This window comes from Oncorhynchus kisutch, linkage group LG3 (assembly GCF_002021735.2).
Source record: "Oncorhynchus kisutch isolate 150728-3 linkage group LG3, Okis_V2, whole genome shotgun sequence".
Lineage (NCBI taxonomy): Eukaryota > Metazoa > Chordata > Actinopteri > Salmoniformes > Salmonidae > Oncorhynchus > Oncorhynchus kisutch.
The window spans coordinates 48,967,033-48,989,211 of NC_034176.2; the positions used below are offsets into that span (position 1 = coordinate 48,967,033).

The 22,179-nt window shown below is 41.9% G+C and overlaps 1 protein-coding gene across 7 annotated transcripts in view; it reads left to right on the top strand.

Moving 5' to 3' along the window:
• The window catches only part of LOC109884164 (dematin), a 90,049-nt gene that overhangs the window by 21,746 nt on the left and 46,124 nt on the right, over positions 1 to 22,179 (top strand). For 3 of the 7 annotated variants that reach the window (XM_020476193.2, XM_020476172.2, XM_020476160.2), the window contains exons 2-3: positions 19,445 to 19,503; positions 20,917 to 21,058. The exons of 1 other annotated variant lie outside the window; for it this stretch is intronic. In XM_020476193.2, coding sequence (XP_020331782.1) covers positions 21,046 to 21,058 — 13 coding nt within the window. In that variant the 5' untranslated portion in view covers positions 19,445 to 19,503; positions 20,917 to 21,045. Of the gene's footprint in view, positions 1 to 17,994; positions 18,148 to 19,444; positions 19,504 to 20,916; positions 21,059 to 22,179 lie in introns of those variants that run through there. 3 more of the 7 variants (XM_020476166.2, XM_031807671.1, XM_020476183.2) reach the window with 3 other exon arrangements.

Here is a 22,179-nt window from a genome sequence, read left to right on the forward strand (position 1 = left end):
GACGCGTCTCCCTGTCAGGAATGCCATGCCACCGTTGCCCTTAGTTTGAAGATGTAATCTGGAGACAGGTCTTTCCTCCATCTCTTTAGCTATCATACTCTAATTCCACTGATTTCAAAACTTGATCCTCCAGAAAGTGGAGAGCCACACTTATGTAGCTCCACTACACAATATATTTTTAAAAATCATCAAATCGACAGGATTACCAACTGAGCTTCTATGGCAGACCAATCCGAACTCCTCTCTCGGCATGTCCAGCCCACTCATTATCTCAGCCAGTCATGGCTAGTGGGAAGGTTGCTGACTTCTTCTATGGTTTAACCAACAAGGCTAATAATTTAACAATTGTATTTACAGATGGCGTACAAGTTTATTATTAAGGCACATGGATGTTAACGTGTAAAAAAAGGTTTACGTTCAAATGGCTCTGTGAAGTAGTGACCCGCGACATACGCCTAGTTTCCTGAAACGAGTCACATATCGCTAGGAGTTCACCATTTTCTGTAGTGAAGTAATATTTGATGTACACTCACTGGCCAGTTTATTAGGTACAACACCCAGTTCATGAAAATGGATTGCTCCTACAGGCAGTGAGTCAAATGGCCGTGGCTTGCCATATAAAGCAGGCAAACAGGCATCGGGGAATTCAGTTACTGTTTGATTGAATGTTAGAATTGGCAAAACGAGTGACCTGATCGACTTTGAGCGTGATATGAATCTCGGTGCTAGCCACGCCAGATCCAGTATCTCAGAAACGGCTGCCCTCCTGGGCTTTTCATGCATGACAGTGTTTAGGGATTTCCCGTGAATGGTGCCACAAACCAACATCCAGTCAGCAGCAGTTGATGAGAGAGGTCCAAGGAGAAATTCAAGAATCATGCAAGCTAACAGCCGGGCCACAAACAGACAAGTAACGGCGCAGTGCAACAGTGGTGTGCAGAACCACATCTCGGAAAGCACAACTCATCAATCATTGTCACGGATGGCAATTGCGGCAGAAGACCATACTATCAGCTAAAGGCCAGAATAAGCAACACTGGACAATTGAGTAGTGGAAAAACATTGCCTGGTCTGGTCTAACGAATCGCTTTTCCTGTTGCGTCATGCTGATGGCAGAGTCGGGATTTGGCGGAAGCAGCATGAGTCCATGGACCATCCTACCTGGTATCCACAGTACAGGCTGATGGCGGTGGTGTGCCACCGTCCGATCTGCAGCAACTGCATGATGCCATCGCATCAGCATGGATCAACATCCCTGTGGAACATTTCCGACTTGTAGAATCAATTCCTGAAGAATTCAGACTGTTCTGGCAGGTCAGTCTATATATCTATTATATATACAGTGGGGCAAAAAAGTATTTAGTCAGCCACCAATTGTGCAAGTTCTCCCACTTAAAAAGACGAGAGAGGCCTGTAATTTTCATCATAGGTACACTTCAACTATGACAGACAAAATGAGAAAAAAAATCCAGAAAATCAAATAGTAGGATTTTTAATTAATTAATTTGCAAATTATGGTGGAAAATAAGTATTTGGTCAATAATAAAAGTTTCTCAATACTTTGTTATATACCCTTTGTTGGCAATGACAGAGGTCAAACGTTTTCTGTAAGTCTTCACACACTGTTGCTGGTATTTTGGCCCATTCCTCCATGCAGATCTCCTCTAGAGCAGTGATGTTTTGGGGCTGTTGCTGGGCAACATGGACTTTCAACCCCTCCAAAGATTTTCTATGGGGTTGAGATCTGGAGACTGGCTAGGCCACTCCAGGACCTTGAAATGCTTCTTACGAAGCCACTCCTTCATTGCCCGGGCGGTGTGTTTGGGATCATTGTCATGCTGAAAGACCCAGCCACGTTTCATCTTCAATGCCTTTGCTGATGGAAGGAGGTTTTCACTCAAAATCTCACAATACATGGCCCCATTCATTCTTTCCTTTACTCAGATCAATTGTCCTGGTCCCTTTGCAGAAAAACAGCCCCAAAGCATGATGTTTCCACCCCCATGCTTCACAGTAGGTATGGTGTTCTTTGGATGCAACTCAGCATTCTTTGTCCTCCAAACACGACGAGTTGAGTTTTTACCAAAAAGTTATATTTTGGTTTCATCTGACCATATGACATTCTCCCAATCTTCTTCTGGATCATCCAAATGCTCTCTAGCAAACTTCAGACGGGCCTGGACATGTACTGGCTTAAGCAGGGGGACACGTCTGGCACTGCAGGATTTGAGTCCCGGGCGGCGTAGTGTGTTACTGATGGTAGGCTTTGTTACTTTGGTCCCAGCTTTCTGCAGGTCATTCACTAGGTCCCCCCGTGTGGTTCTGGGATTTTTGCTCACCATTCTTGTGATCATTTTTACCCCACGGGGTGAGATCTTGCGCGGAGTCCCAGATCGAGTGAGATTATCAGTGGTCTTGTATGTCTTCCATTTCCTAATAATTGCTCCCACAGTTGATTTCTTCAAACCAAGCTGCTTAGCTATTGCAGATTCAGTCTTCCTAGCCTGGTGCAGGTCTACAATTTTGTGGTGTCATTTGACAGCTCTTTGATCTTGGCCATAGTGGAGTTTGGAGTGTGACTGTTTGAGCTTGTGGACAGGTGTCTTTTATACTGATAACAAGTTCAAACAGGTGCCATTAATACAGGTACCGAGTGGAGGACAGAGGAGCCTCTTAAAGAAGAAGTTACAGGTCTGTGAGAGCCAGAAATGTTGCTTGTTTGTAAGTGACCAAATACTTATTTTCCACCATAATTTGCAAATAAATTCATTAAAAATCCTACAATGTGATTTTCTGGATTTTCTCCTTTCGTCTGTCATAGTTGAAGTGTACCTATGATGAATATGACAGGCCTCTCTCATCTTTTTAAGTGAGAGAACTTGCACAATTGGTGGCTGACTAAATACTTTTTTCCCCACTGGGACCAAAATCCTTTTCCAGTCGTTTAGTTCTCAACAGAACCATTTGTTTTGTTCTCTACCACTTTTCCGACCAACAAAATAAAGTTCTGAATCGGTTCAAACCCACAAAAAGTAACGTTTTATATCGTTCCTTTTTAATGATCTGAAATATACTTTTTTTTTATTTAGCTCAACATTAAATTACTTCACCAATCAGTGCCAGTCACAGTGTAGGCCGTGAGATGCAACTGAAATTTTGAGGGTGAGGAGAGAGCAAGACAGGATGGATGAAGCATTTCATGAAGCGCTGGGCATCTTGTTATGACATGCGTTATCGCAATTAAGCCCACATAATTATACCTACAGAGGAGCGGCTTCTATGGAGGATCTTTGAATGTCCTTGATCTTCTGAGTTGGTTTAACGTTGTACCAGAGCTAATGTTAGCTGGCTAGCTAACAAGCTTGTGTGTGCAAAGCAGCACTAGAATGAAAAACACTTCTTAACTTTTTGTAGTTAATAAATCCAATGTGAAATGTGATAACTATAGTATCCTTAACCTAGCATTGAAAAAGTCAATCCATTCTTCTCTAATTAAACATCTCTCCCTAATTTCTGAATTATTCTTGTAACGTCGTCAGTAGACTACAGTAACCTATGCTTCAGAGGGGAGGGGAAGGTAGCCTACACACACACGCACACCCTCTGACAAAGACTTCCAGTTGACAGGCAGATGCTGGAATACATGTCTGAGTGACAAAGTGAGGGCTTTGCATAGGCGCTTTGTTGCGATTTTTGTGGGACTGGAAAAAAATGCCTGGAACATAAAATAACATTATTAACCAGTTCCCATGCTTTTAAAATAAAGTTTCTGTTCTGGAACAGTATAGATCATATTTGATTCCGGTTCAGGTTTTGTTCCTCAAATAATTTTTTGATTTTCCAGTTTCCAGTTCTGTGTCCTGAACTGGTTTTAACCCTTGAGCTGGACCATTGGTGAGTTACAGGAATAACCTACAGTATCAAGAAAGGTCTCAGAGTTGAATATACTGTATCAAAGGCAGATATTTAATATAATTGTAAAATAAATTATTATCTTATACAAGGCATGAATGAAGCTTAAGTTAGAAGGCAATATCAGCATTACAAGGCATTATTAATCTAGCCATGATCAGAGAGGGAGAGAAAGAGAAGTCATAGCCTAGCCATTGTGTATCTCACCAGAGCAGGTGAGGAACAAAGAGAAAGAGAAAATTAATCTAATATGCTTTTATAACATCTGAGTTGTTTGGATTGAAAATCTGAGTGGTTGACCAATAGGATACTGTAAAGTTAACCTCCAATCAGAACACCATCAGACCTACAGGATATCACCACAACAGCACCCAATGCTTCACAGAGGTGTGACAGAAGGGGGATGTGGATACCCTTACAAAAAAAAAGCAACATTTGCAGTTTCACATGTGAAAATAGCTGTTTTCACATGTTGAGATGAAATTTCACACGTGAAAACATATTTTCATTTTTTTTTTAGTTCACGTGTTAACCCCATATTTTCACAACTGTTGAGAATAACATGTTTTCGACTCAAATTGCAGTTTCACATGTGAAATGTTCTGTTTCACATGTTAACTTTCACGTGAGAATCAGATATGCATTTTAACAATCACAAAGGGCCTAAGGCACTGCTTCGCAGTGCTAGCTATGCCACCAGAGATTCTGGGGCGGCGCACAATTGGCCCAGCGTCATCCAGGTTAGGGAGGGTTTGGCTGGCTGGGATGTCCTTGTCCCATCGTGCTCTAGTAACTCCTGTGGCGGGCCGGGCGCAGTGCACGGTGACCAGGTCGCCAGGTGTACGGTGTTTCCTCAGACACATTGGTGCGGCTGGCTTCCGGGTTGGATGTGCATTGTGTCAAGAAGCAGTGTGGCTTGGTTGGGTTGTGTTTCAGAGGATGCATGGCTCTTGATCTAAGCCTCTCCTGAGTCTGTTGCAGCGATGAGACAAGACTGTATTTACTACCAATTGGATACCACGAAATTGGGGTGTAAAAAAAGTTTAATATGTTGAAAAACTTACACGTGATTGTTGTTTTTACACGTGAACTTGCAAGATTTTAAGATTTTCACGAGATTTTCACATATGAAACGGCAAATTAGATGTTTAGCTCTGTATCTAATTTGCAGTTTCACATGTAAACAAATTAAATGTAAAAAAACACTGTATAGCCTAAAAACATGGTTAAAACTATAATTTTTTGTTATCAGTAATTGCATCTATAGCGTAGTCTATGGATTTGAATGATTGCATTTGTCCACCCCATCCCTCAACTTTTTACAGAAGCTGTGGCAGGGAGAACACTGTTAATGTTTCAATTAACGATTGATGCTTTAAACACCTTTTAATAGGATTAAAGCGTCTGCTATATAATAAAAAATGTAAATATGGTGTAATCTTCTAGTGAGTGAGTTACTTTTGTGCCATTAATATCAAGCAAAACTTCCGAAGTCGAGAATAAAATTGCAAACAAAAGAATATTAAAAGCGAAACATAAACCAAAAATATTGACAGCAAAACAAAATATTGTAAGGCAATAGTTTTTAAATGCGAAAGCCCAAAAAAAATATTCAGTCAAAAAAAAAAGATATTGCAATTAAATAAAAATGCTATGGATATGTTACCAAGGCCTTTTCCCAGCAACATAGCACCCTGCATCCCACTGCTGGTTTGCCTCTGAAGCTAAGCAGGGTTGGTCCTGGTCTGTCCCTAGACGAGAGACCAGATGTAGTTGGAAGAGGTGAAGTAATAGTGTGAAAAGAATGTCACATGGGGAATTTTTTTCACAAGGGAAAATTGTGAAAAATTAACATTTGAAACTTAACACGTCTGTGAACCACATCTGTAATTTAACATAATTTTTTACAGTTGAAGTTTACATACACCGTAGCCAAATATTTTTATTTGTAAAAATCCCATGTCTTAGATCAGTTAGGATCACCACTTTATTTTAAGAATGTGAAATGTCAGAATAATAGAAGAGTGATTTATTTCAGCTTTTATTTATTTCATCACTTTCCCAGTGGGTCAGAAGTTTACATACACTCAATTAGTATTTAGTAGCATTTCCTTTAAATTGTTTAACTTGGGTCAAACGTTTCGGGTAGCCTTCCACACGCTTCCCACAATAAGTTGGGTGAATTTTGTTACATTCCTCCTGACAGAGCTCGTGTAACTGAGTCAGGTTTGTAGGCCTCCTTGCTCGCACACGCTTTTTCAGTTCTGCCCACATATGTTCTATACGATTGAGGTCAGGACTTTGTGATGTCCAATCTAATACCTTGCCTTTGTCATCCTTAAGCCATTTTGCCACAACTTTGGAAGTATGCTTGGGGTCATTGTCCATTTGGAAGACCCATTTGCGACCCAGCTTTAACTTTCTGACTGATGTCTTGAGGTTGCTTCAATATATCCACAATTTTCGTCCCTCATGATGCCATCTATTTTGTGAAGTGCACCAGTCCCTCCTGCAGCAAAGCACACCCACAACATGATGCTGCCACCCCCGTGCTTCATGGTTGGGATGGTATTCTTCAGCTTGCAAGCCTCCCCCTTTTTCCTCAAATCACATGTTTACCATGGTAAACCGCAAATGTGACTTTTACATGTGATTTGTTTTTCACATGAGGTGAAAACATGTTATTCTCCTCACGTGAAAATATCGTTTCACATGTGAAGTTTAAGCTCAACATGTGAAAATAGCCATTTAAATGCAATTTTCACATGTGAATCAGCAAATGTCACGTGTTTTTTTCATTAGGGTGTCTGTGCATGTGTACTCTACATACAGTGCTTTCAGAAAGTATTCACACCCCTTGACTTTATCTGCATTTTATTGTGTTACAGCCTGAATTTAAACCTAAAGCACACCGCAAAATATACAAAATTATTTCCTCCATTTTGAATTCAGAGTAAAAAAATGCAGAATAAGTCAAGTGGGTATAAATTCTTTCTGAAGTCTGTAGGTGTGTGCGTGTTGGTGTGTGTACATGCGTGCGATTGTCACATTTAAGTATGTTGTCTGTTCTCTGTTCTTATTGAGTTTGTCTATCGTTCTGCTGTTACTCAAGAGCCCTACGTCGTTGTGGTTTCATGGATGCCAGACTAATGCCTTATCTATGAGTGCAGCTGGTTTGCATATGGAGCACATGTGTGCCATCAGAATGAAAGGAGGCCAGGCCAAGGTGATGTGAACACTTTTGCTGGCTGACGGAGCCAATCCGGAGAGCGTTGCCACGGCGACGAGAACAGGCCAACTGGGTGTAGGCTGATCTTGCTTTGCTGAGATAAGTGTGTTTCTCTCAAGGAAGACTCTGAGGTTGTTCACAACGACACCAATAAACACAGATACAGAGCACTCTGTACCTTGCCAATACCAGTGGGTGTCACAATTCAGGATTTCCTTGGTACAGATACTTTCCGAGACAAGCCAGAATCATGGATACCAATTCTCTCATTTGTACCCCTGTCTGGATAGAGCATCAAATGTGTTGCATCTACCAGTGCAATCATGGTTTGTCTGAATGATAATATTACCTCAAATATGCTTGCAACAGAAAGGTCTGGATACTGTATCTTGTTGGGTTGTTTATGACATGATTTTGATAACCCTGTTACCCTTGCAGTAATGCGTCAGACCAGATCAGTTGCCAGTGTAAGTGTAGATGGGCTATGGGAGCTCTGTTTTTCCACTGTCAGACTTTGCACCCGTGTCATCAGTAGTTTATGTTTCCATCTCCGAGGCCCCAAAAAAGCCCAAAAGTCTAGGGCCGTGGACATACCCTGACATGGGGCCAGACTGAGGGGAGTGGGACTTTTCAGCCCATACAACTGATTCACTTGCCTTTTGCAAATTTCAATTATAACACAATTATAACAATCGAGTAGGACATAAATGTAGGAAAATCACTTGGATTATAAATGCTGACACATTGTAGGAGATTAAGTAAAAAACCACTAGAAAATATCTTACTAATGCAATTGACCTAGATATGAAAGAATTACAGAACAAGCCTACACCACAAACAGAGACTTGCCTCTGATGTGTTGTGAGTGATGAGACTTTTCTCATAGTCAGAGACTATTAGCCCCTACAACAGCATGCTATTTTTTTCTTAGCAAGCTCTAGGCCTATATCAACTCGGTGGATTACACTGGCGAGGTCATAATCTTTCCTTTTCCGTTTTTGATTAGATTTCCCTCTTCCAGTGCAGATATTGCAGCAGTGTTCTTTTCTCTGCTGCTGCTACTCAGTCAAGTGCACCAAGCTTTTATGACTAGACTGGAGAAAGCCACCATTATTGTCCTTACGACCCAAGTTAACTGCCTCACATCTAGTCAACATCAAACATGCTTCATGTGACAAAGAAACGAGGCCTGTTATTCTACTGGCAGGCATGCTCGTCATTCAGCCTCAAGTTGGAGATGTATCTGAAATCAGGACTTAGAAAACCATGTCAGGTTTGGATGATGATGTGTGATTTGTTGGTTTCCCATTCCCTCTTTCTCGTTTCTATGTAATGGAATCTCTCATTCTTTATTGGGCAAACATTCCTGTGGTCTTCACTTGAAGTATCCCCTACTTTTCTCAGTTCTCACCCCTTTGTCAGATAGTTGTGTGCATTGAGTGATAGTAATTACCCTCACTGACAGGCACCACCCCCTAAAACAATCACAGAAAAGAGATGCCCCCATAAAAGTCAACCCATTGGCCCTTTGCACTTGAAACTGGCCCTGTTTAGTGTTTGTGCTGAATAGAGCAGTCAGCAGAAAAAAACTGAACACAAGCTATTGACAATTGACTTGGAGGGAAAACACCAGGCTCATACCCCCCACCTGGCCGTCAATAAATCTATGTAATGTGCAGCTCTGGAGAAAACACAATGGGCAGCTCAGTGCAGGCCCGATTTAATCCCTGAGCACTGTGTTTGGAGGCTTGTGTTGAAAAGAGAGACCCGGGTTGGAGGGCGTCACAAACTACCAGGCCCTTGCCAGGCCTTGTCAGGCCCTGACATTTGCCTCAAAAAGGGGGAAAGACATACGACTCAAGTGGGCCAGCTCCGCTGTATTCATCCATCCTCTGAGTCCCACAGAGAGAGGTGGTCCTTTCTTCCGCCCGGTCTTGCCTGTCCCTTTCTCACAGCTCTCTGCCATCACCATGTTGCCATCATCAAAGAGCTTTAGCAGAGGGGACGTGAAATGAATCAAATGCTGCTTTGAGGAAGTAGTTTATACCTCTTGGATTAGCTTTTGTTAGTTGAAGGGAATTTAATAGGGGTGAAACGGTTCACAAAACTCAGTTTGCTCCGATACGGTACAGTGTTGTCACAGTTCGGTACGGTTTCGATATATTGACAAAATAAATGCCTGAGAAATATGTATATAAATATGAAATATTTGTATTTAGATTTTCCATTTATTATAATAGTCAATATGGGTATCTTGAATTCCTAGGAGGATATGGAAACAAAGGGACAACAAAAAACAGCAGTGCCTGCCTTATAACATTAAATAAAATAGTCATTTAAAACAGAACTTCAACAAGAGTGCATAGTCCAGCAGCATATATCAAAATTAAGTCACATAGCAGTGTCTTAAACAAAATAGGACCACTTGAGACTGGTTACTTGAAAAAAAATATATATATCAGATTTTCAAGTTTTTCTTTAGATCATACTTATTTTCCACCATAATTTGCAAATAAATTCATTAAAAATCCAACCATGTGATTTTCAGGATTTTTTTTCTTCTCATTTTGTCTGTCATAGTTGAAGTGTACCTATGATGAAAATTACAGGCCTCTCTCATCTTTTTAAGTGGGAGAACTTGCACAATTGGTGGCTGACTAAATACTTTTTTGCCCCACTGTATATCGGACATTTTGACAATTACAATTACTTTATAATTAATTGTTATCACTTATTAATAAAATAATAAATGTCACATTAACAAAGTAAATTCATTACTGTACCTGTTGTATATTTGTCACAATCTCTGCTGTGAGTTCATTGTAGACTCTCAGACGAGCAGCAGCATCCAGGTGCAGAAGGGTCTTGAACCGGGGGTCCAAAGCGGTGCTCTTGTGTAAGAAGTCTTGGACACCAGGGTCAGCATATCTAGGCTCCAGGTTAACTCTGATAGCAGTCTTGACATTCCTTACTGTGGGTTCATCTTCATCAGATGCCACCATTGATTTCAGGATCATTGTTTTCATAGGCAGGACGATGGATGCTGATGGAATAATCTGTGCATATCAGTGTTGTGACTGTTTTGAGAGGTTTGCACACTTTGATAACTTCCTCTGCTAGTCTTATGTCATTTTCAGACAAAGTCACAATATCTTTGACATTCTTCCTCACAGCTTGATCCATCAGTGTAGAAAACACCGCAACTGTCTGCTCAAGGTATCTCTCGACCATGTCATGGCTTGAATTCCATGTCATGGCTTGAATTTGAATCTAGTAGGGACATCTTGGATTTGTTTGTGAGTTGGCAGCTCCAGCATCTGCTGTTTTGTCTTGTAAACATGTGCAGCAGTTGTTATTTTATGAAAGAAGTATACCACCTTCCTGATCTTTGCTAGGAGGTGAGAGATTGGATTCACTGACATTGCATTTTTGAGATGCTAGATTAATAACGTGAGCAAAGCATCCTATATGTTGTCCCAATCCAGCTAATGCAACTGCATTTACAATAAGCTAGCGTTCTGTAGCTCTAGATGTCCAACTGTCTGTTGTTAGAGCAACAGACCGCGTTTCTGACAACTCGCTCTCAAGTTGTTCTTTTGTTTTTTTATATGTCTGGGCAAAATGTGTACGGGAAGGAATAGTGAAGCGTGGCACGACCACTTTTTAAACATGTTTCTGAAACCCGCATTCTCTACCACAGAGAAGGGTCTTATATCTGTCGCTATGAATTTTGCTATCGCTGTGTTGATTTCTTTAGCCCTACCGGAGTCGGCCTCATATTGTTGCCTGAAGGCTGTGTGTGGGGAGAAGTGGTTGCCATAAATGTTTTTCGCCTAGTCCCACCGATTGGCACTTTGGGGTGATGTTGGCGCAAATAAGTAGTCATGTTGCTCACATTGCCACTCGAATAGGCTATCGGCAATGAACAGAGCCTACATGTTGTAGAAGTTTTATCCACCACTCGTTGGCAATGCCTGTTATAGTTTACAGGGAAACTGAAATGTTCCCAGACGGCAGACCTGAATGGTACCTGAATGGTCTTCTAGTTCTGGCTCGCCAATGCTTGCCATATTGCTCCTTTGCATTTAGCTAACTGCTAATTCCTTCGTAAGCTAATTGCTGCTACGAAGGTCTCAGCTCTGTTCTCGCTGGAGGATTATAACTAATGAGCGGAGCTGCACAACTTTTTTTTTTCAAAGACAACTTTATTACTATGTGGATATTTTTCCCACGTTCATTTATACGCCATTTTATATACAAATTAATGTATTGTTCGGTTCACAGTGCGTACCGAACCGTGCACCATGGACCCTGTACCGAACGGTTCAATACGAATACACGTACCGTTTCACGGTACTATATTAACTGTGAGAAAGCATCATCATTGTCCTTGTAGAGCGCTATTGGTGACCGTTACAGTAGAGTATATGAAAGGATAAAAGTTCCCCTGTTCACCGAGCAATTGCCTTCCGCAGAACACAACATCCCATCTCAATACATGTATCATTGTTAAGACTGTAAAATTCACTATGAAAAACAACAACTAAAACAGGAGTACAACCATGCAGAAAAATGCTTGTGTCCTTATTGTTGTTTTTTTCTATGCAGGGGAAGAAGGGAGGGTTGGTTAAGGGATGCACTATTTTGCATAGCTGCTTTCTCATGCCCCCTTGTAGGATCTTAATTTGATCACTCTTTTGTTGCTGAGAATTTTCCTGCACAGCAAGAAATGCAAACTTGTAGTGATTTCAAGGTTTTTAAAAGGCTGACTCACCCTCTCTGTGAGCTGGGTACTGTAGGTGTTTGCTGTGTAAAGGCCTCCCCAAATTGAGCAGGTAAAGCCTCTGCAGAACACATTGCGATCCAAATCAATGCCAAAACAATGCAAGCATGGCAGATGTGGCACATGTCTCTAAATGTGTCCCAAATGGCACCCTAGTCCCTATATAGTGCACTTCTTTTGACCAGGTTCCTTAGGGCTCTGGTCAAACGTAGTGCACTATGTAGGAAGTAGGGTGCCATTTAACGCCATTTGGGATTAACATCAGTCACCTACACATGCATTGAGCAGCACACATGGGGAAACGTAACCTCGTACAAGCCTGCCTGTGCCCACACACTTCAGAGCCCATTCCTCCACACTCCCTCTCCTATTGATACAGTAACTATGCCCCAGGCAACAGAGTCTCCATTGCAAGCTGTTTGGCAACAGTATTGCCTTTTTCTCTTATCACGTTTGGATAAAGGATGCATTATATCTTGGTCTGCCATCATGAGACATCATATGTGAGAATTGTCCACAGGAGCTATTCAGAAGTGATTGCTATTATTTGTCAACAAGAATCACTTTCAGGATTTGGTTTTCAACATAGCTCAAGATTGTCGCATTTTCATCTGTTTGAGATTGTTGTGAATAATGCACTGGTTTATAAGGAATAATATGATATTTGATGATCACTCCACTACTTAAATCCATTTTACCTCATTTCTACCAGCATATCACATGTGCAACCAGAGGGTGAAAAAACTAGACCAGCTTTACTCCACACAAAGAGACGCATACAAAGCTCTCCCTCACCTTCCATTTGTCAAATCTGACCATAATTCTATCCTCCTGATTCCTGCTTACAAGCAAAAACTAAAGCACGAAGTAACAGTGTCTCGCTCAATATGGAAGTGGTCAGATGACGCGGATGCTATGCTACAGGACTGTTTTGCTAGCATAGACTGGAATATGTTCCAGGATTCATTGAAGAGTATACCACATCAGTCACTGGCTTCATCAGAAGCCATGGATTACAGACAACATCCGCACCGAGCTAAAGGCTAGAGCTGCCGCTTTCAAGGAGCGGGGCACTAATCCGGACACTTATAAGAAATCCCGCTATGCCCTCAGATGAACCATCTGGGCTTGCAAACTATTATGGACTACAAAGGGAAACTCAGTCATGAGCTGCCCAGTGACGCGAGCCTACCAGATGAGCTAAATGCCTTTCTTGCTCGCTTCGAGGCATGCAACACTGAAGCATGCATGTGAGCACTAGCTGTTCCGGGCGACTGTGGGATCACACTCTCTGTAGCCGATGTGAGCAAGACCTTTAAACAGGTCAGCATTCAGAAGGCTGCGGGGCCAGACGGATTACCAGGTGTACTCAGAGCATGCGCTTGCGCAGTGTCTCCACTGACATTTTCAACCTCTCCCTGACCGAGTCTGTAATACCTTCATGTTTCAAGCAGACCACCATAGTCTCTGTGCCCAAGAGAGCAAAGGTAACCTGCCTAAATGACTCCCACCCCTTAGCACTAACATCAGTAACCATGAAGTGCTTTGAAAGGCTGGTCATGGCTTACATCAACATCATCAGCCCGGAAACCCTAGACGCACTCCAATTCGTTTACTGCCCCAACAGATGACACAATCTCAATCACAATCTCCACACTGCCCTTTCCCACCTGGACAAAAGGAACACCTATGTGAGAATGCTATTCATTGACTATACAGCTCAGCGTTCAACACCATAGTTCCCACAAAGCTCATCACTCAGTTATGGACCCTGGGACTAAACACCTCCCTCTGCAACTGGAACCTGGACTTCCTGATGGGCCACCCCCAGGTGGTAAGGGTAGGCAACAACACATCTGCCATACTGATCCTCAACATGGGGCCCCTCAGGGGTGCATGATTAGTCCCCTCCTGTACTCCCTGTTCACCGATGACTGTGTGGCCAAGCACAACTCCAGCACCATCATTACGTTTGCTGAAGACAACAGTGACCTGATCACTGACAACGATGAGACCGCCTATAAGGAGGTCAGAGACCTGCCTGTGTGGTGCCAGGAAAACAACCTCTCCCTCAATGTCAGCAAGACAAAGGAGCTGCTCGTAGACTTCAGGAAAATGATTGCTGATCAAGTAGTAGAGCGGGTCGAGAGTTTCAAGTTCCTTTGTGTCCGCATCACCAACAAATGATCATGGTCCAAACACACCAAGACAGTTGTGAAGAGGGCATGACAACACCTTTACCCCCTCAGTAGATTGTAGCATTTTTTTGATGATCTAGGGACCAATACCAAAAATGTACAGCTATATCATCAAGAGCATCCTGACCGGTTGCATCACCGCCTGGTATGGCATCTGCTCAGCATCTAACCTGTAATGCACAACAGAGGGTAGTGCGTACGCCCAGTACATCACTGGGGCCAAGCTTCCTGCCATCCAGGATCTATATACTAGACTGTGTCAGTGGAAGGCCCAAAAAATTGTCAAAGACTCCAGTTACTCAAGTCAAAGACTCGAATCTCTGCAACCGCACGGGAAGTGGTACTGGAGAGCAATGTCTAGGTCCAAAAGGCTCCTTAACTGCTTCTACTCCCAAGCCATAAGTCTGCTTAAACCTCTTAGGGATCCCTTAAGCTCGAATCCCCTAAGCGGGATAGATTTGACAACATCCAGTGAAATTGCAGAGTGCCAAATTCAAACTACAATATTATAAATATTTAACTTTCATAAAATCACAAGTAATCAAAATAAAGCTTAACTTCTTGTTATCCAGCCACTGTGTCAGATTTCAAAAAGGCTTTACGGCGAAAGCACACCATGCGATTATCTGAGGACAGCGCCCCGCATATACAAACACATGAAATACATATTTCAACCAGGCAGGTGCGACACGAAAGTCAGAAATGGCGATATAATAAATGCTTTACCTTTTGATCTTCTTCTGTTGGCACTCCAAAAGGTCCCAGTCACATCACAAATGGTCGTTTTGTCCGATAATGTCCAACTTTATATTCATAAAAACTCAGTTTAGCTGGCGCGCTTCAGTCAATAATCCACCCAGTTTCCCTCCATCAAAATGCATACAAAATTAATCCCAAACATTACTAATAAACTTTTCCAAACAAGTCAAACAACTTTTATAATCAAACCTTAGGGTACCTAATACGTAAATAAATGCTAAAATTTAAGACAGAGTCGTTATTGTCTTTACCGGAGAAAAATACCAAAGAACGCGCTCTCATTCACGCTCTTGGAAGCACTACAGCCAAAATGGGAGCCACCTAGAAAAACTTCAATTTCTGGCTCATTTTTCCAAAAACCAGCCTGAAACATTTTTCTAAAGACTGTTGACATCTAGTGGAAGCCATAGAAACTGAAATCTGGGAGGACTTCGCCTTATAATAAAAGTGATAGGCTGATTTCTTTTTTTGGGGGGGGGGGGTGGTTTGTCCTCTGGTTTTTGCCTGCCATATCAGTTCTGTTATACTCGCAGACATCTCTTTTTTTAGCTTCTGGGCCTCAGTAACAGGCAGTTTACTTTGGGCACGCATTTCATCCGGACGGCAAAATACTGCCCCCTATCCCAAACAAGTTAACAATTAATCAAATGGCCACCCAGACTATTTACATTGACACCCCCCATTTTGTTTTTACACTGCTGCTACTCACCGTTTATTATCTTTAGTCACTTTACCCATACCTACAGGTAGAAATGACCTTGACTAACCTGTACCCCCGCACATTGACTCGGTACCGGTACCCCCTCTATATAGCCTTGTTATTGTTATGTTATTCAATCAGACATTTTTATAAAGCCCTTCTTTCATCAGCTGATGTCACAAAGTGCTGCACAGAAACCCAGCCTAAAACCCCAAACGGCAAGCAATGTAGGTTTAGAAGCACGTGGCTAGTTAAAACTCCCTAGAAAGGCCGGAACCTAGGATGAAACCTAGAGCGGAACCAGGATATGAGGGGATGGCCAGTCCTCTTCTGGCTGTGCCGGGTGGAGATTATAACAGAACATGGCCAAGATGTTGAAATGTTCATAGATGACAAGCAGGGTCAGATAATAATAATCACAGTGGTTGTAGAGGGTGCAACAGGTCAGCACCTCCGGAGTAAATGTCAGTTGGCTTTTCATAGCCGATCATTCTGAGTATCTCTACCACTCCTGCTGTCTCTAGAGAGTTGAAAACAGCAGGTCTGGGACAAGGTAGCAGGTCCGGTAAACAGGTCAGGGTTCCATAGCCACAGGCAGAACTGTGGGGCAGCCGCATGACCAGGTGGACTGGGGACAGCAAGGAGTCATCAGGCCAGAGAGAGAGAGTCATCAGGCCAGAGCAAGAGAGAGAGTGAGAGACTTAAATTCACACAGGACACTGGATATGACAGGAGAAATACTCCAGCCATAACAGACTGACCCTAGCCCCCCGACACAAACTATTGCAGCATCAATACTGGAGGCTGAGATGGGAGGGATTCGGGAGACACTGTGGCCCCATCCGGACAGGGCCAATCAGGCAGGATATAAACCCACCCACTTTGCCAAAGCACAGCCCCCACACCACTAGAGGGATTTCTTCAACCACCAACTTAATATCCTGAGACAAGGCCGAGTATAGCCCACAAAGAATTCCCCCACGGCACAAACCCAAAGGGCAGGCGCCAACCTGGAAAGGAAGATCACGTCAGTGACTCAACCCACTCAAGTGGCGCACCCCTCCTAGGGATGGCATGGAAGAGCACCAGTAAGCCAGTGACTCAGCTCTTGTAATAGGGTTTGAGGCAGAGAATCCCAGTGGAGAGAGGGGAACCGGCCAGGCAGAGACAGCAAGGGCAGTTCGTTGCTCCAGTGCCTTTCCGTTCACCTTCACACTCCTGGGCCAGACTACACTCAATCATAGGATCTACTGAAGAGATGAGTCTTCAATAAAGACTTAAAGGTTGAGACCGAGTCTGCGCCTCTCACATGGATAGGCAGAACATTCCATAAAAATTGAGCTCTATAGGAGAAAGCCCTGCCTCCGGCTGTTTGCTTAGAAATTCTAGGGACAATTAGGAGGCCTGCGTCTTGTGACTGTACCATATGTGTAGGTATGTACGGCAGAGATCAAATCGGAAAGATAGGGAGGAGCAAGCCCATGTAGGTTAGCAGTTTGTAGGTTAGCAGTAAAACCTTGAAATCAGCCCTGGCCTTAACATGAAGCCAGTGTAGAGAGGCTAGCACTGGAGTAATATGATCACATTTTTGGGTTCTAGTCAAGATTCTAGCAGCCGTGTTTAGCACTAACTGAAGATGATTTAGTGCTTTATCCGGGTAGCCGGAAAGTAGAGCATTGCAGTAGTCTAACCTAGAAGTGACAAAACCATGAATACATTTTTCTGCATAATTTTTGGACAGAAAGTTTCTGATTTTTGCAATGTTACTTAGATGGAGAAAAGCTGTCCTTGAAAGAGTCTTGATATGTTCGTCAAAAGAGATCAGGGTCCAGAGTTTTAAAAAATTACATTTTTATTTAACCTTTATTTAAATAGGCAAGTCAGTTAAGAACAAATTCTTATTTTCAATGATGGCCTAGGAGCCTTGTCAGCTTGGGGATTCGATCTTGCAACCTTTCAGGTACTAGTCCAAAGCTCTAACCACTAGGCTACCTGACGAGTAACGCCGAGGTCCTTCACAGTTTTATTTGAGATGACTGTACAACCATTAAAATGTATTGTCAGATTCAACAGAAGATATTTTTGTTTCTTGGGACCTAGAACTAGCATCTCTTTTTTGTCCGAGTTTAAAAGTAGAACATTTGCCACCATCCTCTTCCTTATGTCTGAAACACAGGCTTCCAGGGAGGGCAATTTTGGGTCTTCACCATGTTTCATCGAACAGTACAGCTGTGTGTCGTCTGCATAGCAGTGAAAGTTAACATTGTGTTTCCGAATGCCATCTCCAAGAGATAAAATATATAGTGAAAACAATAGTGGTCCTACAACAGAGCCTTGAGGAACTTTTAAGGTTGATTTGTCAGAGGACAAACCATCTACAGAGACAAACTGATATCTGATATCATTCCGACAGATAAGATCTAAACCAGGCCAGAACTTGTCCGTGTAGACCAATTTGGGTTTCCAATCTCTCCAAAAGAATGTGGTGATCGACGGTATCAAAAGCAGCACTAAGGTCTAGGAGCAGGAGGACAGATGCAGAGCCTCAGTCTGACGCCATTTAAAGGTAATTTACCACATTCACAAGTGCAGTCTCAGTGCAATGATGGGGTCTAAAACCAGACTGAAGCGTTTCGTATACAGTTTTGTATATATTGTTTGTCTTCAGAAAGGCAGTTATTGTGTTTTTATATCATTTTTTACTTTAGTTTATTGAGTAAATACTTTCTTTACTCTATTTCTTGAACTGCATTGTTGGTTAAGGGCTCGTAAGTAAGCATTTCACGGTAAGGTCTACACCTGTTGTATTTGGCATATGTAACAAATACGTTTTTATTTTATTATAGTTTTTGTGGATTATGGCCATAATTCCTCCTGTCTCTCTGGAATGTTCTAATATTTTAAAACCAACAATGTAATTTAGCAGATGCGATGGCTGTCCTCTATTTGGGGAGGGTGGATGGCCACAAAGGAAAATTGGAGCAACAGACACTTGATCCCCATATTGATTGATCCTAAGCATTAGTTTGAAAGAGAATCCCAAAGACAAATGTTACAGAACACCACCTCCATGTCTCCTGTGAAATCCCAATGGTTATCTGGAACCAGCATCTCTACTGCATGCTCTTCAGTTGCTACTAGACACAGATGTTGGGTCCATTTTGTATTTCCCCCACTAATGGTTAAGGTTAGGATTGGTTTCCATTGTACCAACTGATATTCTCACCATGGCATGTGAAATGACTTAAAAGGATTTGTACTTTGCAATCATAACTGTGCATAATGTATGCTATATGTAGTGATTAGTAGAGGTTTCTACAGTACTGTATATCAAAATAATAGCATATTTTGCTCAGTGCATATATACGACCTGATGTCTTTTGCTTGTCTCTGTTATCTCTAACTCTGAGTTATTTCAATGGGATCAGTATTTGATCAGATGATCAATTTATTTTTTGTGTATTTAGGGTCTTCTGGTGTTATTGAACCATCATGGACCAATGGGGAAAGACTCCACTGTCAGAACTAGTCGAGTAGGGTGAAGTTCTCCATAGACGCTGATATTGGGTCACTTTTGCATTTTTACCACTCATGTTTAAAGTTAGAATTGAGGGAGTGGATTCTGATCCTAGATGTGTACCTAGTTCCATCGTTTCTATGACGAGGTTGTCTGTCTTTCTGAGTTGCTTTTCTAAACCATACTACAAAATTGGACTATAAAAGGCTGTATATATTTAAATCTCTTAATATACTTTGCTGGTTTACACTCAAAAGCTATAAATATCACAAAATAATAGGAATACCCCAAATCTGAGAATATTTAGCAATTTGTTATATAATCACATTTCTATTTTGTCTTCTAGGTCAGAGCTTGGGATGAATAACCCCAAAGTGACAGAAATGATTCCTTTTCTTGTCTGAGGTAAGACTTCTGCTATTTAGAAAAGTGTATGCCATTTATAGATATGGTCCTACGAAACATAACTTTTAAGTTATGAACTCAGACTGGAAGTCTATGCTATGGGTATCTACTAGCATGCTAGCAGATACGCATAGACTTGTAGCCATTACGCTAATGCTAGTTAGCATTGGCTCGCAAAACTACCTCTAACTTCCTTCATACTGGACACAGAGACATACAAGTGGTATCCACAAGTTCATCTGATAGATAAAGGGCCTCCTTGCCAAAATCCAGAAGTATCCATTTAAAGGGGAAATCTGCAGTTGTTACATTTTTACACTCTCCAGCAAGAAAACCAAATAATGTTGCTCTAACAGAAGGGGGAACTAAGTCACTGACCACAACCAAAACGAAACAGGTGGGGTTTTAGGATGGGTTCTGAAAGACACTCATGAGGGTGTCCACTGAAAGTTGACTAGCAACAACAACTAGAACCCACCATGAGAGCCCACAAAATTTTCCCAAGAAGAGGCAAACAAAATAAAAACCCACACCATACTTAAAAACAGGACGCAAACCAAAATGATCGAGAAAAGCGATTTGTTTTTCTTGAAATCAAATTGTGAGAGCCAACTAAAGGTGTTAATCCTGGTTCTTCCTGTGAAGTTAAATCACACTGTAGCACACCGTGCGGGCTGCCGCAGAATTCTATGGCAGCCATTGTTGCCATTAATGCTAGTTAGTGCTAGTTTGACCACCAGTGGGCATCTTTGAGAAGCATTCAACAATCTTTAATATGGGCTGTACTAGAGAATTTAAAACCTTTTTTGTAAGAACGTAGTGTATGGGATTGATTTGAAGAAATTTTGCTAAATTAATTTTATTATTATTATTATGGTGTTTCTATTCCAAGAAAAACGAAACCCTCAGGGTTTCCATTAGGAAAATATGGTGCTGTACAGCGTGACCGGTCGGGAGTAGGCTACAGCACTAAGAGCAAAATAATCCTAACATTTACACACCCTAATTGTAGTCTAACCAATACCCAAACGGAGATTAAGTGAAAATAAAAATGTAATTGATTTATCAAGACCAGTCCCCATGCTTGTCTCAGAGCAGCGTGAAACGGTGCTGAAATAGTTGACCACACGCAGGTAGGGTATTGTTTGTTGGAGGGAATTTTCACACCTACAATAGTCTGACTGTTAAACTAATCGTTGGATAATAGATTGGCTATCGGAACTCATTAACACGTTACTTTGTGTGTTTCGATATTTTCTCTCACACACTTGCTGTCTTGACCTCTGAATGCTCAGCAATAAAAAGCCAACTGACATTTTCTCCTAAGGTGCTGACCTGTTGCACCTTCTATAACCACTGTTTATATTATTTGACCCTGCTGGTCATCACTTTTACATTGTATTCAAATTCCAGCGACTATTCAAGCCATCGACTTGGTTGAAGATGATGGGCGAGCGGCAAATGCAGTCTGGAATCTGCTGGCATCACAGCACAACATCGACATCGCTGTCAGAAGACAGTTGAAGAAACTTGAGTGGACTTATGGAAAGGCTCTGTAAGACATATTACATATATACAGTTGAAGTCGAAAGTTTACATACACTTCGGTTGGAGTCATTAAAACGTTTTTCAACCACTCCACACATTTCTTGTTAACAAACTCTAGTTTTGTCAAGTCGGTTAGGACATCTACTTTGTGCATGACACAAGTAATTTTTCCAACAATTGTTTACAAAACGATTATTCCACTGGGACAAAAGTTTACATACACTAAGTTGACTGTGCCTTTAAACAGCTTGGAAAGTTCCAGAAAATGGCTTTAGAAGCTTCTGATAGGCTAATTGACATAATTTGAGTCAATTGGAGGTGTAGATGTATTTCAAGGCCTACCTTCAAACTCAGTGCCTCTTTGCTTGACATCATGGGAAAATCAAAGAAATCAGCCAAGACCTCAGAAACAAATGGTAGACCTCAACAAGTCTGGTTCATCCTTGGGAGCAATTTCCAAACGCCTGAAGGTACCACGTTCATCTGTACAAACAATAGTATGCAAGTATAAACACCATGGGACCGCGCTGCCGTCAATCCCCTCAGGAAGGAGATGCGTTCTGTCTCCTTGAGATGAACGTACTTTGGTGCGAAAAGTGCAAATCAATCCCAGAACAACAGCAAAGGACCTTGTGAAGATGCTGGAGGAAACAGGTACAAAAGTATCTATATCCACAGTAAAACGAGTCCTATATCTACATAACCTGAAGGGCCGCTCAGCAAGGAAGAAGCCACTGCTCCACAACCGCCAGACTACGGTTTGCAACTGCACATGGGGACAAAGATCCTACTTTTTGGAGAAATGTCCTCTGGTCTGATGAAACAAAAATAGAACTGTTTGGCCATAATGACAATCGTTATGTTTGGAGGAAGAAGGGGGTGGCTTGCAAGCCAAAGAACACCATTCCAACCATGAAGCACAGAGATGGCAGAATCATGTTGTGGGGGTGCTTTGCTGCAGGAGGGACTGGTGCACTTCACAAAATAGATAGCATCATGAGGTAGGAAAATTATGTGGATATATTGAAGCAACATCTCTAGACATCAGTCAGGAAGTTTAAGCTTGGTCGCAAATGGGTCTTCCAAATGGACAATGACCCCAAGCATACTTCGAAAGTTGTGTCAAAA